This window comes from Watersipora subatra, chromosome 7 (genome assembly GCF_963576615.1).
Source record: "Watersipora subatra chromosome 7, tzWatSuba1.1, whole genome shotgun sequence".
Lineage (NCBI taxonomy): Eukaryota > Metazoa > Bryozoa > Gymnolaemata > Cheilostomatida > Watersiporidae > Watersipora > Watersipora subatra.
The window spans coordinates 19,366,640-19,389,275 of NC_088714.1; the positions used below are offsets into that span (position 1 = coordinate 19,366,640).

The window sequence follows — 22,636 nt, forward strand, 5'->3', positions numbered from 1 at the left end:
CAATGACAGCAACAAAAGAGTCGTATCAATATTTTTCGCGATATCATCTTAGTAAAATTGTTATTATAACGAAGGAAGTAGATGAAGACATTCGAAAACAATTTAAAATAGAAGTAAATTTACTAGTGTAACGTCAGAGAGTGAATCCTTAAACAAATAATGGTAGAGCCTTTCGCATGCCCAGACTATGGCCAAAGCTTCTTTTACTGTCCTACAGTATCGTTTCTCAACTTGAGTCAAAGCCCTTGAAGCATAGCAGATGACCCTCTCAACCCCTCCTTGTACTTGAACTAGCGCACACCCTAAGCCCACGGGAGTTGCATCTGTGTATAGCAAAGTGTCAGAATTCAAGTCAAAAAAACCCCAGTGTCCTTGTATGAGCTAACGCACATTTCAAATCCTCAAAAGCCTTCAATTCCTGCCCTTCCAAACTCCAGTTGCATTGCAGACTGTTTGCCGATGGTGATGCTTTGCAACAACTCCGTTCTAGATGAGAAATCAGGAATAAACATTGAACAGTAGATCACTAACCCTAGCAAAATTTTCAATTCCCCTACAGTTTTTGGTACTGATGCTCCTAATACGGCCTCAACCTTGTCTGAACCTGGATCAACCCTCCGGCTGGAGATTTTATGTCCCACAAAAGTGATCTGCTCGAGCCCAAAAACACACTTACAGTTAAACAAAAACAAAAACACACATTTACAGTTAGCCCTGCATTTTATAGTCGCTGAAGTGTCAATTGTAAACGCTCATTATGCGCTGCCATGCTACCTGCATGTACTACTATATCGTCAGCTATGTTCATTACCTCTGGAATCCTTGCAATTATGTCAGCAACTTTCCTTTGGTATATTTCAGGGGCAGCGCAAATACCAAAGCTAAGACGTTTGTAACAGTATTGACCAGCATTGGTGGTAAATGTTGTAACATCCCTATACCTCTTGTTTAAAACGAACTGATGAAACCTCATTTTCATGTTGATTTTTGAGAAAACTTTAGACTCATTCATGTCTAGCAATAGCTCATCCACCGTGGGCACAGGATAGTGATGTCTGATTATGGCTCTGTTGGCCTGTCTCATATCTACACACAACCTAATGCTGCCATCAGCCTTTGGAACAATGACCATCCCACTACTCCATGTTGTAGGCCCTCCTACTGGTTCAATAATGTCTAAAGAGCATAACTCATCCAAGTGCTTTTCTAATTTTTCGCGACCAGAAAACCACACCCTATGATGTGGTTGAGCCACAGGCATAACTGTATGATCAATTAAAAGTGTTATCTCACCACCGACTTTTCCTATACCTCCTGAAAACAATTTTGAAGACTTACTTTTTTAGGCCACCCTCTCCTCAACGACAAGATTTGTAGAAATACTGATCAGCCCTAACTCGGTACATGTTTCTATCCCCAATAGAGCCTCAGCCATGGTGTCAATCACCAAAAAACTTGGTATTTTTGGCCATCCCACTATTACCAGAACTATGTACCTCCGCCCAAAACTCCCTATCACTGACAGAGATTTTTGTGATGTATATGAATAAATCTTTGGACCAGAGCGCTCTGACCTTTCAACTACAATACCCCCTTTTTTAAGCGTTTCCCACGTAGATTTATCTATGACATTGCAATCCGCCCCTGAATCCAAAAAAAGTTTCACATCTACACCTCCCACTTGCACCACAGCTCGGTAAAGTCCTTCTTTGTTGACAGAATTTAATGTGAAAGCAAATCTATCAGAGTTCTCACCAACATCACCAGCGTCAGGCCTATCGCTACAATCCTCATCGTTTTGTTTTAAATAATTTACATGCTTACCCCTACGCACAGATTTAAAATAATTGTATTCTTTGCACTTGAAACATTGTCTGCCCTTGGCTGCGCACACAGCATGTGAATTTTCCCTACCACATCCATTGCAACGAGCTTTACCTTGAAATTCGTTAGCAACTCTATTACCTCTATCTAGGCCTGTCCTACCGCCACGAAAACCATTACTACTCCTATTGATGCCTGGCCTATTATCATTAACCCTGTTCAACAGCGGTCTGCTACTCATTTCCCGGAATCTCCTTTCCACTGACTCGTGTGTGCTAGCCAAAACCAGTGTGCGTTCAAGAATTAAAGCGTTTCCTTCTATCAAGCGCTCTCTTAGCACATCCGATACACAATATTCCACGATTTGATCCCTAATTTGATCATTCACGTTGTGGTAATTGCATCTATTACCACCCGCCTTCCTTATTCGCGCACAGTATTGGCTAACTGTCTCATTTTCCATTTGCACCATTTTACGAAACACATGACGCTAAAAAGTCTCAATTGGAGCCACCGTAAAATAGTCATCTAAGTGCTGCCTAAACCCGTCGTAATCGTCTCTATCAGTAGCTGCCAACGTGCCATAAATTTGCTAACCCTGGCCCAGCATAGTACAACAAGAGCGCCTTTCTCTGAGCCCTCATGTTGACGTTCTCTTCCCCATTCAAATTGAAAATTCTCTTCGAGTCAGAAAATGCCTCAAATTCTTCAACCCACGATCTCCAGTTCGTGGAAACTATTGAAGCATCGCCGGCTGGAGAAAAATTGCCTGGCCCCTTGCTATCCATTCTGAACCAAACTTAATCAGCACTGAAGAAAAAAAAAGAAAACACCCTAAAGATAAAGACCAATCTACTTAGCTTTTAAGGTGAGATGATTGCCTCAAACAGTCTGGATCCTATCCTCGTCGCCATTATAATATTGTTGTAATTATATAAGTGTCGGATGTATTCACACGATAGTCAGATTCAAAAATACACAACTCGACAGCTCGGCATCAGCAATTCAAAAGAAAGCTCAAATAATAAGAGCCTAATGTGCTGGCTTTTACTTCAAAACGAGGCTTGTATCCTGTCATATCTATGGCGATTAATTTGTTTACAAAACCCAGCAATAGGGAAGACAATTCCAATGTTTAGGGTATTACACTGCAAGAATTAATTTGTTTGGTTTACGCGGTTACTTAAAAACAGTACTTGTAAAGGAGCCATGTGGATGCCGGTATTCTACCCAGCAGGGTTTCTGACACACCCTAAACAATGCCGTCAGGGTTCAAAGGGTTAAAAAGGATTTTTTCCAAGCCACTCGCAGCCACAGTGTAAAGATACAAGAGCCGTATGCGGCTACGGAGCCGCAGGTTGGCGACCCATATACTAGACAAATAAATTGACCACTAGATGTAAGAAGAAACAATATGTCCGTCGATATCATGGTCAACAAATGCTGTATCAGGGAGCAATCTTCTCCGGAAGAAAATATTGGAGATGGATAAACACAGCAGCCTCTTCATGAACCTTGAAGATTTAGTACTTGACCGTTGTGCTTCATTATATGTGTTGCCCAAATAACCTACAACCGAGGTCGTATATCCTTAAGGTGCCTGGCAAGTGTGCCTGGCACTCCTTATTTTTTGTCCCAAAAAGGAAACGATAATAAGTGGTTAAAAATGAAAGTTGCGAGAAAAATGTTAGTTTTCATGGAGGTTGCCATTTGGCTAGTTGTTGCCAAGAGACAATCATACAATGCCACGCACTATTCATAGTTCCGATTGATCCGCATCCCGAAGAGCAGAGTTATGAGAAAATTAAATGTAGAAGCTGAGGATGATTCTGAGAACAATAGCAATTCAGCCTCTTGGCGTGAATATTATGTCATTGATGTTGACGCCATAGCACCTAAAAGAAAGGCACTAACTCTCATGAACTTCTGGGCAAAAAAGCAGCAGGTTAGTGTTTTTTTAATGATTTTTTTGTAATCACATGGTTTTGTAGCAGACTACAACATTCCTACGATGATAACGATTTTATTATTATTTATACAACAAACGTTTAGATCAATTATAATATAAATTAAATATTTTAATAATTATTAAATTTATATTACTCTTGCAGTCATTGCACTTACTTACTACTACCAGTTCTTCTACTCAGACCAAGTATTTTTGCTCAGACTAACTAAGTCACTGACCGAGTGGATGAAATAAAGCAGAGTCAGGTGTGACTGATAATTTAGTCAGACAAAGTTCTCAGCCATACCACAACCTATAATCATCATTAAAATCTATCACAAAAGTTTCCTGGTGTGTTAGACCCATGTTAGACATATGAATATGATGGGGTAGTCGCAGTCCATCTACACACTGACTTTGAGTCTATGACTTAACTGTTTAGTATGATGATGTCATATGAATATAATATGATGTTGACTTAAACCCACCATTTATTAAATGACAAGTTGTTTCTCTGACAGTCATAGTGTGTGTAGCTTTCTAAATTCTATTGCAGTCTAAGTCAAGGTCAAGAGCAGCCTCAAGAACCAGAGAAAGTAGAACAAGAAGTAAGAGAACCAGAGATCCAGACTGACATACCTGCACATGCTGATGCTGGTCTAGTTAAACCTAAACCACTTGAAGGTGAGAAAATGTGTACTGGATGTATTCACTAGTCACTTTATAAAAGCTCAATGATATTTTCATTTGCTAACATGACCCAGTGGCTGTAATTGCATATAAGCAGATTGTGACTTGAACTTTGCTGCACTATATACTACACTAATGAAAGTCATAGCCTATGGTTTATGGTAAAAAGTTATCCCTTAACACCAAATCTAAACTCCTGTTTAGTAATCCATAATTTTTATACTTTAGATCCAGACTATTTAAAGTTTCAAGCCCGACATACTTAAACATACCCATTGCGTAAGTTTGGTAAGCGAGAGAAGAGATTTAGTCATGGCTACTACACCAAACATCCTTGAATCCATTATGTCTCAAGGGACCTTGTGTTTTGTGATACTTGTATCACAGCTACAAGAAAGAGTTATTATGTTATCTGTGTTCGTTTTAGTCCCAACATTTTTAATGCAACTATTTGTTACAATTCCACAACAAGGACAAAGCTCTATTGTTTTCCAACCATATTTGAGCTGATTTCCAATATTCATTCTAAAATTGTATGTTATTCCATGGTAAGCCTTGTTTTGTGCAGGAATATCTGCAGTTGTGAGAAAGGAAAGAGTATTTGTTGATGATGGCTGTTGTAAATAGAATAATCTAACAGAGAAGTTAACTGGCCACATGAGATCTGAACTGCATAGAGAAGCAACTACTAAGATGATGATGATGATGATGAAGCAAGCCCCTGTGTCATCCATGCTCGACAAACAGATTGCTGCTACGTGACGAGATAACAATGAACAGCTGGTCTAGTAGTCAGAGCTTTGAAGTTCCTTGCCAGACAGAACATTGCCATCAGGGAATGCACCACAAAAAAAGTGAGTTGAATGATAGCAACCAATTCACAATTCACCAATTCACAGCAACCAGTGATAATATTTGCAAGCTCCAGACCTAAGAAACAAGTTCTTTGTTCATCATTCTGAGTGATTATTTTTCATTTTCAAGGATCAAGAGGATTGTGTCAGTGAACCAGATTCCAACTTTATACAGGCCCTGTCTTTGCTCATTCATAATAATCCATCTTACAACATCGGCAAGATGCGATTTGTCTCTCCTCATGTTCAGAATGATATACTTAAGGCTATGCCTGACTTGGTTGCAGAGGGATGGTAGAACGGATCAGAGAGAGGAAGTTCTATGCTATAATGGCAGATGAAACGAGCGATGTATCCAACAAGGAGCAGGTATGTCTTATAATCAAGTAAGTAAGCCATCCATCTTTTAATATATCAATTGTAGGACGCCATACAATTGGTTCTTTTCAAGTCTTTGCGCCACAAATAACTACAACAGCAACAACCATTTCATATTCAATTCTCACACAATTATTTTCTGAAATTTCCGAGCTTCTAAAATTGATTTGGTGCCAGCCAGTAAGAGCATTAGTCATTTTCATTTTATTACTTTTTACCTATCATTGCATTGAGATCTTTTTTTAGAACTGTTGTTGAAAATCTCAATGCAGATGAAGATTTTTTGTGGCTTTTCGAACTAGCTGCAGCAAATGCCCAGGCTCTCACTAGCACTATAAAGGATTGTCTGATTAGACTCAACTTACCACTTGAAGATTGTCGAGGCCAGTGTTACGACGGTGCTAATGGGATGAAAGGGAGTAAAGGTGAAGTTCAAAGCATGATTGTAAAGGTATGTAACATAAGATGGAATGATATGAAATTTACCTAGTTTCTCAAAAATATATTCTCATTCAAACCGTACTCAACGATTTACACCAAAATCATTCTTGCTATTGTTGACTTAAACAGTAACATGAACTTGGAATTGAATCAATTTTAACCATTAACGTCTGTGTTTTTAGGATAACCCCAAGGCTCATTACGTTCACTGCCATGCTCATGCGCTAAATCTAGCCGTTGCTGACCCTTGTCAAGAAAGCCAGATACTCAAGGAAACTGGGGCCGTTGTCAAACAACTGTGCTTTCTTATAACTTATCCCCAGAGAAACCACACGCTGAAGTCATTGAAGGAATGAGCCTCACTGGAAGTTTCAGATGGAAAACCAGAAAGTTCAGTGTCATTTTGTCCAACAAGGTAGGAAATTTACCAATTTTTGTGGCCAATAAAAGTACAAATGCTGGTAGATATTCGTGATTGAATGACCTTACTATGCACAAGCCTAGATTCACTTCAAGTTGGAAAGATTTAGCCTGTCTTGACAAACCGTTGTTTTTGCGGAGTTGTCCCCCCGTCGAGCGGGCAAGCAACACAACAGCTTGTCACAAGACGTACTGCACCTGATGCATCAGCTGCACTGAAAGGGAGTTGTTCTCTTCCGTCTATGCGGCTTGGCTGCGATTTTATGGCGGCCGCTCCATTGGTAATCATAACGCATTTTGCGCAAAAATTTATGTAGAAAAAAATAATATAAAAAATAAAATAAATTGAAGATAACATCTATAAGAACAAATAAAACTGACTGATACAAAAATAGAAATAAAACTGACTGAGCGCACAAATAACGACATGTTTAGTCGCTGTTGTTGCCTAAGTTCTCAAGTTCTACTAAAGTTTACCGCAGAGACTGGTCACTGATTAAACGTTATAATCTTTTTTTCTACATAAACTTTTGCGCGAAATTCGTTATGATTACCAATGGAGCGACCGACATAACATCGCAACCAAGCCACATAGACGGAAGAGAACAACTCCCTTTAAGTGCAGCTGATGCATCAGGTGCAGTACGTCTTGTGACAAGCTGTTGTGTTGCTCGCCTGCTCGAGGGGGGAACAACTCCGCAAAAACCACAGTTTGTCAAGACAGGCTAGGAAAGATTTAATGACATTGAATTTTGAGCATTAAATAAAAAAATAATTTAATTTTAGATGTATTGTTCGTGCAGAGACTTCATTTAAGGTTTTGGCAAACTACAGCTATCTCCTGGAGTTGTGGCCTTTAGTGAGAGCAGAGTCCAGTGACCCAAATCAATAAGTCGAGTGATTGGGGGAGCCAAAGATGGAAGATTATAACTTTCTATTTAGTAAGGCTGGTTAAGTAATAAATATATTGTAGTGCTGTAGCATAATGATGCCCTTACAGTGAAATGAACCTCTACCTCTTTGCCGTTGAGACTTGAGTTTCATACTGCAATGGTCTGATCTGCGATGACTACTGAGTCGTATTGTTTTAGCTATGTTTAAAAAAGAATTGTGGGAATAATATTTACCTATCACACACTAAATTCATAGGCTAATTTATATCATTATCGTTGTCTAGGATTGAAACTTGGCATCAAGGTGCTATCACTTACAGAAAAGTTGTCCAAAACACTGCAGACCAGTAAGTTATCCGCTGTTGATGCGTAAAAGCTGGTTATAAAGACAACAGATGTGCTAGAGATGATGGAGCAGTTCCTAAGTTTCAATGAGGAAGTAGACAAGGAAAGAGAGCAGCTAGGTAAGTAATTAAACCAACATTATTTATTTTTGTCACCCAGCCGTAGGGTGTTCATTTATTACTTAGCAGTTTCCCAAATTAGTCATTCATGATTTGCATGTTAACTTTTAGGCATCAATCTTCCTAAAGAGCCACATGCTAGGAAAGCACTTATATGATACGATGAGACCAATTACACCACTGCTCAACTCACCTCTGACCAAACGCTAAGGAAGAACTACAAGGAAGTGCTGGACTTGGCCGTCAATGGCATTAGGTCTAGAATAGGTTTAGGCAGGAGGCTATGGCTGTCTACTCTGATATACACAGAGTGCTTACTGATCCTACCTGCGATATGCAGGTGATCACCAAGCTCTGCTCTCTATATCAGATAGACAGATCTACTCTTGAGATTGAGTTGTCTTCTTTGCATATGACAATCAAAGCTGCCAATGTCATTGATTTTATCTCTACATTTAAAGCAGATTGTTTTGTGTACAAAGCTTTGTTTCCCACTATCAATGACCTGGTGTCATCATTGTTTTGCCAGCCACAAACGCTAGTAGTGAAAGGTCCTTCAGTGCTTTAAAAAGGTTAAAGACAGCCATGGTAACAGTATGGGTCAACAGAGACTGAATCATCTTCTATGGTTACATACCTACAAAACAGAAACAAACAGCTTAGATGTACAGCAAGTCATCTCTGAATATGTGAGAGGCTTTGCTGGTAGAAAACATGATATTGCCACTTACAAGTAAACTAACTGTGTTATCCATTTATATTTAGGGTAGTGCTGTCACCCTTATGGCTTCACTTCTGGGCACATGGTTTTTTTGCTGTGGTATGTGATGACATTTCCTTGATGCTGACAGAAAATACACTACGTCATGTATTATCGTAGATATCTCATGTTTTGCCTTGTGTTCTTATTGAGCATTCATAGTCCATATCATTTACACACCATCTTCTATGGCCATTCCTCAAAGTTCAAGAAAATTGTTTTTAGTAGTCTACAATGCACCAAATGGCTTGACAGTTGGAGCTTCGCCCCAGACCCCATTGGGGGACTCATAACACCCCCCCCCCCTAAACCCCCAGTTGTATATAATAAGTCGCCTAAATGGTGCCCTCACTTGAAAACATAGGTCTACACCCCTGCCTACAACATCAATTTTCCAGATCTAACGGGTGAAAGCTTTTTAGAGAAATGCAGTACACATTTATTTCCTGCCAAAAAAAGTTTTACCATTAGACCAGAAAGTGTTGCCTAAGGAGTTAGAGTTACAATGTGCATGTAACTATTCTATTGGAAAATAATGAAAATATTGAAAGCTATCAACAAGGATTGACAGGAAATTACTATTTGCCATAGTGAAATACACACATCGCTGTTTTTAAGGCAATTAAGAAGAAATATATAACTTTTCAAAGAGGCTAAATGTGATGGGAATGGCTTACTTATAGACCAAATACTGTAATATTGCAAAATGTGCGCTTCGATTTGAATTTATTTCAACAAAATATTAAAAAGCAGACCAATACATAATGAGAATATTTAGAAATGAATACGAATATATGATGAAACTTATTTGGAAATAGATTGGAATACTTACTGAAATATATTTAGAAATAAATGTAAATGCATAATTATACATATTTAGACAACATATGACAATACAAATGCATAATGAAACATATTAGAAATCAACATGAATATATAATAAAACTTATTTAGAAATATATATGAGTACATAATGTAACATATTTAAAACAGATATGAATACATAATGAAACATAATTAGAAATAAATACCAATACAATCATATGGCCTACTGTGAGCATCAAACACTGGATGTCATACTCCTAATTCAAATTAGTTTTACTTGGGAGTTTAAACCTCAAATCTCACAGAGAAACCGTAAATCAGTGCAATCAGAAATTGAAATTGTAACACCCTTATTCATTCAAAAATACTTTAACTGAGAAATATTTGGTACTACACTTAAACCGATGGCTGGCATTTCAAACCCCTAAAACTGTACAGCAGGGTTAAAATGTATTAAGCTTGAAAAAATCTGCAGCTCTGAGTGCGTAGTTTCGATAATTTAATAACACACATACTAGCTATAATTAACAAATAAGGATGTTTTAGTAACTTATAGGAATATTCTATTAACTTTTTTTATTAATTTAAGTTTTGTATTTATTATAATACCCAAATCAAAAACCGCAAACTTGCTTCGAAAACTTGCGCGTTAAACATGACAGCTGCAGAGCCTGTCAATTTTGTAGATATTTTACTTCAATGGCCGATAACTAACTTCTCAAAGTGTTTTCACTATCCATCTATGTGCACTACATTGGAGCGCTGTGCTGTTTGTGGGGATTCACTTAAAAGTCATAATTATTGTATGTTTTCTAGTCAGTAGTTATCTGCTCATTAATATTTTTTCAAGAAGAGGAAACTTTCTGGTTAGTTTTTCTTAAATCATTAGTTTTATTGCTTAGTTAGATGTAACCTTTATTTACAATAGTCAATGCTGCTTAGAGCAGATAAGATCATGAGACAAAACAACTAAAGAGAAAAAAATTAGGTATATTAGAAGAGAAAGATCTTTTGGCATAACACTGTTCAGCAAAGTAAATTGGTGTTGCAGATTTTTTGGGAAAGTAGCAAAGCAGCGGATAATCAGGCAGTTTGGAGGTAAGTTTAGAGTATTTTAAACAGCCAATACTTAAAAAGACATTTAGCTCCTCTGTACTAAGGGCAATTGAACGCTGGATTTAGCTGTTCATATCGGGCAGCATAACTCTGAAGCATATTTTTAAAATCCTATTTTTTTTCTCGTCAGTTTTCAATACAAAGAGATTCAAGCTAAAAGCAGCGTGAGACAAACATGCTAGATGTTTGGAAGATGCTAAGTGAAGAATGCGAGGAGTGGAAGGATGGCAGTCAGAGGAGGTTCTGCGCAGAAGAAATGGCTTAAGAACATAAGAAAATGAATAATTTATGTAAGCACAAACCGAAACACTGTCATCATACAAAAAACATAGCACAATAAACTCAGCATTTGAAGGTAATAACGGTTGAAAGCTGAGAGAGAGAGAGTGTAATGTATGAAATTGAATGCATACTGGCCCACACACCACTAAATTCAAAAGGAACACAGTAAAATGCAAACTTTCAATTTTGTATTTTTTCCTTTGATTTTCACACAATTAAAATAAGGAAATTTTTTTGTGTCTTTGATATCTGAAAACTGCTTTCATATGTCAAGTCCATATTTTTACAAAAAAGGAAGAAAAGATGAGAAGAAAGAGGTGATGACGTGAGTCAACATAAAAAGTCGCTTTTTTAGAGTTTGCAAACTGATGATGGACGATGCAGAGAAACAAGGTTCTAACAAAAATATATTGACCTGAAAATCTTAATTAGGACATTTTTTTTAGAACGACAATCCAAAAATTCATCAGTTCAAAACTTATGCTTGAAATGGAATTATTGCAAAAATGAGAAGAACTATTTCCTGCAGTTATAATATGACCGAGATGAGATGAGTTGGCGGTGAGATTAGTGAATTCGTCTGCACAAACTCAGCGCAGATTATCTGAACCTGTCAGCCAGACGTGGCAAATACAAGTGACTGACTAACATATTGATTAGTTTTTTGTATATTTTAAAGGTTCGTAAGCATCAACCTGTTCAACCTCTGCACAAGTATCGCTGAATTTGTTTCTAACCTGCATTCACCAAGATTTTTCTATATATAGCTTCATGGCAGTCTATTATGTTTTCGAAAGTTGACACACCAACCAGCAGAAAATTTTAAAAAGGGAATCCAGTATAAGTTGACATCACTTACATTGCTCTGACTTTAAAGATATCATATATAGCAAGTACCTCCCAAAGTAGACTGCCTATGAATTGGTACTTGCAGATGAGCTTATTGGTACAACAACTCCAACAATTGTTAGCTTAATTTTGAGATTATATGTTTTGTTTAATTATATAATTTATTTGCAAACAAAAATATAATATACATGTATGTACAACAGAACTTTTCAACGAGCATTAGGATTAAAACAACCAAACAACAACGCTTTGATTCGAGGACTTTTGTTTGGTGGGAAAACATCAATATCCCCAATGTCCATGTCTAGGATAACGTATCCATGAGATTCACCAGGTTTTTGACTGCTAGAGGGTGTGTCGTTGCTTCCGCTAGCAACTGTATGAAGGTTGGTGTAGTCCTGGGCACTAGTTTCTATAGTGGTTGATGCAGAGGTATCATCCATTATGCTTTTATCCCTCGTGGCTTTATCCGTTATGGCTTTGTCCGTTATGGCTTTATCCGTTATGGCTTTATCCGTTATGGCTTCATCCGTTATGGCTTTATCCGTTATGGCTGTATCCGTTATGGCTTTATTCGTTATGGCTATATCCGTCGTGGCTTTATCCGTTATGGCTTTATCCGTTATGGCTTTATTCGTTATGGCTTTATCCGTCGTGGCTTCATCTGTTATGGCTCTATTCGTTATGGCTTTATCCGTCCTGGCTTTATCTGTTATGGCTTTATCCGTTATGGCTTTATCCGTTATGGCTTTATCCATTATGGCTTTATCCATTGTGGCTTGATTTTTTGCAGCCTGATCTTCCTTTAATTCAGCTGTCAAAATATCAGCCATGAATTACATATTGAATAGTTACAAGGGGAAGGCAACTCCATTATTAAATATGGTTATTGTGAGTAAAAGACAACTAAAATATTGTTCCATTAGGTGACTCAATTTAGTGATAAATGTATGTTTCCTATTTCATGTACATTTTTTAATTACATCAGAAAACAATGTTAACACTGTTTCAAAATTATTATTTTACAAAGTGTTGGTTCAAATATAACAGGCTCAATAATATTTACAGCATTATTAGAAATTTGAACTCTTCCACTATAGATACATGCATGTGTTTTTTCTATATAAACAAGTGTCAGTTCACAAACAAGTTTTTGCAGACTAAAATGATGGTTTTACTATAGCTTTGACACAACATTTAATATCTACATGTAATTATTATTACTTACCCCCATCTGATTGCAATTGTTCAATCTCTTTCAACTTCATCTGAGGTTTGAATTTATTACAAAGTGTTTCCAGTTACCCTGACCTTTCTTTTTGATAAGATTATTCTTTTTTTCTTGACTGTACGTGTTTAACTCTAGGAGCTGTAGAAGCTTTAGCCTTTGTACCCGGGACGCTGAAGAATCTGTAATAAGTAATGGTTCGGTAATTAACGATTGTTTGTCAATCAGTAAACTAATTAGTGCATTTTTCTTTAGATGAGAAGAACAGACTCCATTATCACTGCTGCTATCATTAATAAACATATTACATGATACAGTATCAAACTACGATAGAAATTACACCACTCTGAAAACACACGCATTATCATTAGTGTGTATCAGTAAGATGGTGGTATGCTTTGTAGTTTTTCAAGGAGCAGTAGATGTGGAACTTTGTCAAAAGCCTTTTTGAAGTCCATGATGATGGCGTGAGTGGTTTGGCTATCGTCTGCTGCTTTTGCCAGTCGGTTGTATGCGGCACAGAGTTGAGTATGACAGGACACTCCCTTTCTAAAGCCATGTTGTCGGTGATGAAGTACATCATCAAGTGTCTTGTTTAGATAATGCAACACTATGTGTTCTATCATTTTACAGGGTATGCTTGTGAGTGATATTGGCCTGTAGTTATTAGGTAGCTCTGGGTCTCTCCCTTTATGTCCAGGGGTTACATTGGCATGTTTTCACTGTTCAGGAATTTTTCCAGATTTTAGAGAAGCTTTGTAAATCAGTGCTAGTGCTTTCGCAGTGGTTGGCAGGTCTGTTAGCATATCAGGTTTCTTAATTCTATCAGATCCTGGTGATTTTTTATTTGGCAAGTCACGTATGAGTTTCGCTACTCCATCAGTTATGTTTAGACTGTCATCATCGTCTCTATCCGTTTAAAATTCCTGGCTAAATAACCGTCTCGGAACTGGCTGTGGAAAAAAGTGTTCATATTACAGTAACGTAATATCTATCGAGCACGTATTCACCTTTGTTTTATGACTCAAAATAATTCGTAAAATTATAGTTAGTATCATATAGTTCTTCATCTGCATTACAATCATCAATGACAGCAACAAACGAGTCGTATCAATATTTTTCGCGATATCATCTTAGTAAAATTGTTATTACAGCAAGGAAGTAGCTGAAGACATTTGAAAACAATTTAAAATAGAAGTAAATTTACTAGTCTAACGTCAGAGAGTAAATCCTTAAACAAATAATGGTAGAGCCTTTCGCATGCCCAGACTATGGCCAAAGCTTCTTTTACTGTCCTACAGTATCGTTTCTCAACTTGAGTTAAAGCCCTTGAAGCATAGCAGATGACCCTCTCAACCCCTCCCTGTACTTGAACTAGCGCACACCCTAAGCGCACGGGAGTTGCATCTGTGTATAGCAAAGTGTCAGAATTCAAGCCAAAAAAACCCCAGTGTCCTTGTATGAGCTAACGCACATTTCAAATCCTCAAAAGCCTTTAATTCCTGCCCTCCCAAACTCCAGTTGCATTGCAGACTGCTTGCCGATAGTCATGCTTTGCAACAACTCCATTCTAGATGAGAAATCAGGAATAAACATTGAACAGTAGATCACTAACCCTAGAAAAGTTTTCAATTCCCCTACAGTTTTTGGTACTGATGCTCCTAATACGGCCTCAACCTTGTCTGAACCTGGATCAACCCTCCAGCTGGAGATTTTATGTCCCACAAAAGTGATCTGCTCGGGCCCAAAAACACAGTTGCTTTCATTTACAGTTAGCCCTGCATTTTATAGTCGCTGAAGTGTCAATTCTAAACGCTCATTATGCGCTGCCATGCTACCTGCATGTACTACTATATCGTCAGCTATGTTCATTACCTCTGGAATCCCTGCAATTATGTCAGCAACTTTCCTTTGGTATATTTCAGGGGCAGCGCAAATACCAAAGCTAAGACGTTTGTAACAGTATTGACCAGCATTGGTGGTAAATGTTGTAACATCCCTAGACCTCTTGTTTAAAACGAACTGATGAAACCTCATTTTCATGTTGATTTTTGAGAAAACTTTGGATCCATTCATGTCTAGCAATAGCTCATCCACCGTGGGCACAGGATAGTGATGTCTGATTATGGCTCTGTTGGCCTGTCTCATATCTACACACAACCTAATGCTGCCATCAGCCTTTGGAACAATGACCACCCCACTACTCCATGTTGTAGGCCCTCCTACTGGTTCAATAATGTCTAAAGAGCATAACTCATCCAAGTGCTTTTCTAATTTTTTGCGACCAAAAAACCACACCCTACGATATGGTTGAGCCACAGGCATAACTGTATGATCAATTGAAAGTGTTATCTCACCACCGACTTTTCCTATACCTCCTGAGAACAATTTTAGAAACTTACATTTCCAGGCCACCCTCTCCTCAACGTCAAGATTTGTAGAAATACTGATCAGCCCTAACTCGGTACATGTTTCTATCCCCAATAGAGCCTCAGCCATGGTGTCAATCACCAAAAAACTTGGTAATTTTTGCCATCCCACCATTACCAGAACAATGTACCTCCGCCCAAAACTGCCCTATCACTGACAGCGATTTTTGTGGTGTATATGAATAAATCTTTGGACCAGAGCGCTCTGACTTTTCAACTACAATACCACCTTTTCTAAGCGTTTCCCACGTAGATTTATCTATGACATTGCAATCCGCCCCTGAATCCAAAATAAATTTCACATCTACACCTCCCACTTGCACCACAGCTCGGTAAAGTCCTACTTTGTTGAAAGAATTTAATGTGAAAGCAAATCTATCAGAGTTCTCACCAACATCACCAGCGTCAGGCCTATCACTACAATCCTCATCGTTTTGTTTTAAATAATTTACATGCTTACCCCTGCGCACAGATTTAAAATAATTGTATTCTTTGCTCTTGAAACATTGTCTGCCTTGGCCGCGCAGACAGCATGTGAATTTTCCCTACCACATCCATTGCAACGAGCTTTACCTCGAAATTCGTTAGCAACTCTACTACCTCTATCTAGGCCTGTCCTACCGCCACGAAAACCATTACTACTCCTATTGATGCCTGGCCTATTATCATTAACCTGTTCAACAGCGGTCTGCTACTCATTTCCCGGAATCTACTTTCCACTGACTCGTGTGTACTAGCCAAAACCAGTGTGCGTTCGAGAGTTAAAGCGTTTCCTTCCATCAAGCGCTTTCTCAGCACATCCGATACACAATATTTCACAATTTGATCATTCACGTTGTAGTAATTGCATCCATTACCACCCGCCGTCCTCATTCGCGCACAGTATTGGCTAACTGTCTCATTTTCCATTTGCACCATTTTACGAAACACATGACGCTAAAAAGTCTCAATTGAAGCCACCGTAAAATAGTCATCTAAATGCTGCCTAAACCCGTCGTAATCGTCTCTATCAGTAGCTGCCCACGTGCCATAAATTTGCTAACCCTGGCCCAGCATAGTACAACAAGAGCGCCTTTCTCTGAGCCCTCATGTTGACGTTCTCTTCCCCATTCAAATTGAAAATTCTCTTCAAGTCAGAAAATGCCTCAAATTCTTCAACCCACGATCTCCAATTCGTGGAAACTATTGAAGCATCGCCGTCTGGAGAGAAATTGCCTGGCCCCTTGCTATCCATTCTGAACCAAATTTAATCAGCACTGAAGGAAAAAAAGAAAGCACCCTAAAGATTAAGACCAATCTACTTAGCTTTTAGAGTGAGATGATTGCCTCAAACAGTCTGGATCCTATCCTCGTCGCCATTATAATATTGTTGTAATTATATAAGTGTCGGATGTATTCACACAATAGTCAGATTCAAAAATACACAACTCGACAGCTCGGCATCAGCAATTCAAAAGAAAGCTCAAATAATAAGAGCCTAATGTGCTGGCTTTTACTTCAAAACGAGGCTTGTATCCTGTCATATCTATGGCGATTAATTTGTTTACAAAACCCAGCAATAGGGAAGACAATTTCAATGTTTAGGGTATTACACTGCAAGAATTAATTTGTTTGGTTTATGCTGTTACTTAAAAACAGTACTTGTAAAGGAGCCATGTGGATGCCGGTATTCTACCCAGCAGGGTTTCTGACACACCCTAAACAATGCCGTCAGGGTTCAAAGGGTTAAAAAGGATTTTTTTTCCAAGCCACTCGAAGCCACAGTGTAAAGATACAAGAGCCGTATGCGGCTACGGAGCCGCAGGTTGGCGACCCATATACTAGACAAATGAATTGACCACTAGATGTAAGAAGAAACAATGTGTCTGTCGATATCATGGTCAACAAATGCTGTATCAGGGAGCAATCTTCTCCGGAAGAAAATATTGGAGATGGATAAACACAGCAGCCTCTTCATGAACCTTGGAGATTTAGTACTTGACCGTTGTGCTTCATTATATGTGTTGCCCAAATAACTTTGAAGTTCCTTGCCAGACAGAACATTGCCATCAGGGGACGCACCACAAAAAAGTGAGTTGAATGATAGCAACCAATTCACAATTCACCAATTCACAGCAACCAATGATAATATTTGCAAGCTCCAGACCTAAGAAACAAGTTCTTTGTTCATCATTCTGAGTGATTATTTTTCATTTTCAAGGATCAAGAGGATTGTGTCAGTGAACCAGATTCCAACTTTATACAGGCCTTGTCTTTGCTCATTCATAATAATCCATCTTACAACATCGGCAAGATGCGATTTGTCTCTCCTCATGTTCAGAATGATATACTTAAGGCTATGCCTGACTTGGTTGCAGAGGGATGGTAGAACGGATCAGAGAGAGGAAGTTCTATGCTATAATGGCAGATGAAACGAGTGATGTATCCAACAAGGAGCAGGTATGTCTTATAATCAAGTAAGTAAGCCATCCATCTTTTAACATATCAATTGTAGGACGCCATACAATTGGTTCTTTTCAAGTCTTTGCGCCACAAATAACTACAACAGCAACAACCATTTCATATTCAATTCTCACACAATTATTTTCTGAAATTTCCGAGCTTCTAAAATTGATTTGGTGCCAGCCAGTAAGAGCATTAGTTATTTTCATTTGATCACTTTTTACCTATCATTGCATTGAGATCTTATTTTAGAACTGTTGTTGAGAATCTTGATGCAGATAAAGATTTGGTGTGGCTTTTCGAACTAGCTGCAGCAAATGCCCAGGCTCTCACTAGCACTGTAAAGGATTGTCTGATTAGACTCAACTTACCACTTGAAGATTGTCGAGGCCAGTGTTACGATGGTGCTAATGGGATGAAAGGGAGTAAAGGTGAAGTTCAAAGCATGATTGTAAAGGTATGTAACATAAGATGGAATGATATGAAATTTACTTAGTTTCTCAAAAATATATTCTCATTCAAACCGTACTCAACGATTTACACCAAAATCATTCTTGCTATTGTTGACTTAAACCGTAACATGAACTTGGAATTGAATCAATTTTAACCATTAACGTCTGTGTTTTTAGGATAACCCCAAGGCTCATTACGTTCACTGCCATGCTCATGCGCTAAATCTAGCCGTTGCTGACCCTTGTCAAGAAAGCCAGACACTCAAGGAAACTGAGGCCATTGTCAAACAACTGTGCTCTCTTATAACTTATCCCAAGAGAAACCACACGCTGAAGTCATTGAAGGAATGTGCCTCACTGGAAGTTTCAGATGGAAAACCAGGAAGTTCAGTGTCATTTTGTCCAACAAGGTAGGAATTTTACCAATTTTTGTGGCCAATAAAAGTACAAATGCTGGTAGATATTCGTGATTGAATGACCTTACTATGCACAAGCCTGAACTCACTTCAAGTTGGAAAGATTTAGCCTGTCTTGACAAACCGTTGTTTTTGCGGAGTTGTCCCCCTGTCGAGCGGGCAAGCAACACAACAGCTTGTCACAAGACGTACTGCACCTGATGCATCAGCTGCACTGAAAGGGAGTTGTTCTCTTCCGTCTCTGCGGCTTGGCTGCGATGTTATGGCGGCCGCTCCATTGGTAATCATAACGCATTTTGCGCAAAAATTTATGTAGAAAAAAATAATATAAAAAATAAAATAAATTTAAAATAACATCTATAAGAACAAATAAAACTGACTGATACAAAAATAGAAATAAAACTGACTGAGCGCACAAATAACGACATGTTTAGTCGCTGTTGTTGCCTAAGTTGTCAAGTTCTACTAAAGTTTACAACAGAGACTGATCACTGATTAAACGTTATAATCTTTTTTTCTACATAAACCTTTGCGCGAAATTCGTTATGATTACCAATAGAGCGACCGACATAACATCACAACCAAGCCACATAGACGGAAGAGAACAACTCCCTATAAGTGCAGCTGATGCATCAGGTGCAGTACGTCTTGTGACAAGCTGTTGTGTTGCTCGCCTGCTCGAGGGGGAAACAACTACACAAAAACAACAGTTTGTCAAGACAGGCTAGGAAAGAATTAATGACATTGAATTTTTTAGCATTAAATAAAAAAATAATTTAATTTTAGATGGATTGTTCGTGCAGAGACTTCATTTAAGGTTTTGGCAAACTACAGCTATCTCCTGGAGTTGTGGCCTTTAGTGAGAGCAGAGTCCATTGACCCAAATCAATAAGTCGAGTGATTGGGGGAGCCAAAGATGGAAGATTATAACTTTCTATTTGGTAAGGCTGGTTAAGTAATAAATATATTGTAGTGCTGTAGCATAATGATGCCCTTACAGTGAGATGTACCTCTACCTCTTTGCCGTTGAGACTTGAGTTTCATACTGCAATGGTTTGATCTGCGATGATTACTGAGTCGTATTGTTTTAGCTATGTTTAAAAAAGAATTGTGTGAATAATATTTACCTATCACACACTAAATTCATAGGCTAATTTATATCATTGTTGTTGTCTAGGATTGAAACTTGGCATCAAGGTGCTATCACTTACAGACAAGTTGTCCAAAACACTGCAGACCAGTAAGTTATCCGCTGTTGATGCGTAAAAGCTGGTTATAAAGACAACAGATGTGCTAGAGATGATGGAGCAGTTCCTAAGCTTCAATGAGGAAGTAGACAAGGAAAGAGAGCAGCTAGGTAAGTAATTAAACCAACATTATTTATTTTTGTCACCCAGCCGTAGGGTGTTCATTTATTACTTAGCAGTTTCCCAAATTAGTCATTCATGATTTGCATGTTAACTTTTAGGCATCAATCTTCCTAAAGAGCCACATGCTAGGAAAGCACTTATATGATACGATGAGACCAATTACACCACTGCTCAACTCACCTCTGACCAAACGCTAAGGAAGAACTACAAGGAAGTGCTGGACTTGGCCGTCAATGGCATTAGGTCTAGAATAGGTTTAGGCAGGAGGCTATGGCTGTCTACTCCGATATAGACAGAGTGCTTACTGATCCTACCTGCGATATGCAGGTGATCACCAAGCTCTGCTCTCTATATCAGATAGACAGATCTACTCTTGAGATTGAGTTGTCTTCTTTGCGTATGACAATCAAAGCTGCCAATGTCATTGATTTTATCTCTACATTTAAAGCAGATTGTTTTGTGTACAAAGCTTTGTTTTTCCCATTATCAATGACCTGGTGTCATCATTGTTTTGCCAGCCACAAACGCTAGTAGTGAAAGGTCATTCAGTGCTTTAAAAAGGTTAAAGACAGCCATGGTAACAGTATGGGTCAACAGAGACTGAATCATCTTCTATGGTTACATGCCTACAAAACAGAAGCAAACAGCTTAGATGTACAGCAAGTCATCTCTGAATATGTGAGAGGCTTTGCTGGTAGAAAACATGATATTGCCACTTACAAGTAAACTATCTGTGTTATCCATTTATATTTAGGGTAGTGCTGTCACCCGTATGGCTTCACTTCTGGGCACATGGTTTTTTTGCTGTGGTATGTGATGATATTTCCTTGATGCTGACAGAAAATACACTACGTCATGTATTATCGTAGATATCTCATGTTTTGCCTTGTGTTCTTATTGAGCATTCATAGTCCATATCATTTACACACCATCTTCTATGGCCATTCCTCAAAGTTCAAGAAAATTGTTTTAGCAGTCTACAATGCACCAAACGGCTTGACGTCTGGAGCTTCGCCCCAGATCCCATTGGGGGACTCACAACACCCTCCCAAAACCCCCAGTTGTATATAATAAGTCGCCTAAATGGTGCCCTCACTTGAAAACATAGGTCTACACCCCTGCCTGCAACATTAATTTTCCAGATCTAACAGGTGAAAAAACTTTGGAGAAATGCAGTACACATTTATTTCCTGCCAGCAAAAGTTATACCATTAGACCAGAAAGTGTTGCCTAAGGAGTTAGAGTTACAATGTGCATGTAACTATTCTATTGGGAAATAATGATATTATTGAAACCTATCAACAAGGATTGACAGACAGGAAATTACTATTTGCTGTAGTGAAAGGCGCACATCACTGTTTTTAAGGCAATTAAGAAGAAATATATAACTTTTCAAGGAGGCTAAATGTGATGGGAATGGCTTACCCATAGACCAAATACTGGAATATTGCTAAATGTGCGCTTCGCTTTGAATTTATTTCAACAAAATACTAAAAAGCAGACCAATACATAAGGAAAACATATTTAGAAATGAATACGAATATATGATGAAACTTATTTGGAAATAGATAGGAATACTTACTGAAATATATTTAGAAATAAATGTGAATGCATAATTATACATATTTAGACAACATATGTCAATACAAATACATAATGAAACATACTAGAAATCAACATGAATATATAATAAAACTTATTTAGAAATATATATGAGTACATAATGTAACATATTTAAAAGCAGATATGAATACATTATGAAACATATTTGAAAACATATATCGGAATACATACTGAAACATATTTAGACATAGATATGAGTACATAATGTAACATAATTAGAAATAAATACTAATACAATCATATGGCCTACTGTGAGCATCAAACACTGGATGTCATACTAGTAATTCAAACTAGTTTTACTTGGGAGTTTAAACCTCAAATCTCACAGAGAAACCGTAAATCGATGCAATCAGAAATTGAAATTGTAACACCCTTATTCATTCAAAAATACTTTACCTGAGAAATATTTGGTACTACACTTAAACCGATGGCTGGCATCTCAAACCCCTAAAATTGTACAGCAGGGTTAAAATGTATTAAGCTTGAAAATGTCTGCAGCTCTGAGTGCGTAGCTTCGATAATTTAGTAACATACGTACTAGCTATAATTAGCAAATAAGGATGTTTTTAGTAACTTATAGGAATACTCTATTAACTGTTTTATTGATTTAAGTTTTGTATTTATTATAATACCCAAATCAAAAACCGCAAACTTGCTTCGAAAACTTGCGGATTAAACATGACAGCTGCAGAGCCTGTCAATTTTGTAAATATTTTACTTCAATGGCCGATAACTAACTTCTCAAAGTGTTTTCACTATCCATCTATGTGCACTACATTGGAGCGCTGCGCTGTTTGTGGGGATTCACTTGAAAGTCATAATTACTGTATGTTTTTTAGTCAGTAGTTATCTGCTCATTAATATTGTTTCAAGAAGAGGAAACTTTCTGGTGAGTTTTTCTCAAACCATTAGTTTTATTGCTTAGATAGATG

General features: G+C 37.9%; 1 protein-coding gene and 1 long non-coding RNA gene across 2 annotated transcripts; one reads left to right on the forward strand and one right to left on the reverse strand.

The window, feature by feature from the left end:
* Nucleotides 1–1,342: 1,342 nt before the first annotated feature.
* LOC137400509 (uncharacterized) lies at nt 1,343–2,296 on the reverse strand. The gene has a single exon (XM_068086836.1). It carries the CDS (start codon nt 2,294–2,296, stop codon nt 1,343–1,345), a length of 954 nt encoding a protein of 317 aa, XP_067942937.1.
* A 17,260-nt stretch (nt 2,297–19,556) lies between these two features.
* On the forward strand, nt 19,557–20,304 carry LOC137399273 (uncharacterized). The gene is made up of 3 exons (XR_010979139.1): nt 19,557–19,652; nt 19,889–20,068; nt 20,180–20,304. It is a non-coding gene; the product is annotated as an uncharacterized lncRNA (long non-coding RNA).
* The last annotated feature ends 2,332 nt before the right edge of the window (nt 20,305–22,636 follow it).

What these genes read in the sequence shown, in the direction of transcription:
- LOC137400509 (XM_068086836.1), bottom strand. Translation starts at nt 2,296, where the DNA reads ATGGTGCAAATGGAAAATGAGACAGTTAGCCAATACTGTGCGCGAATA.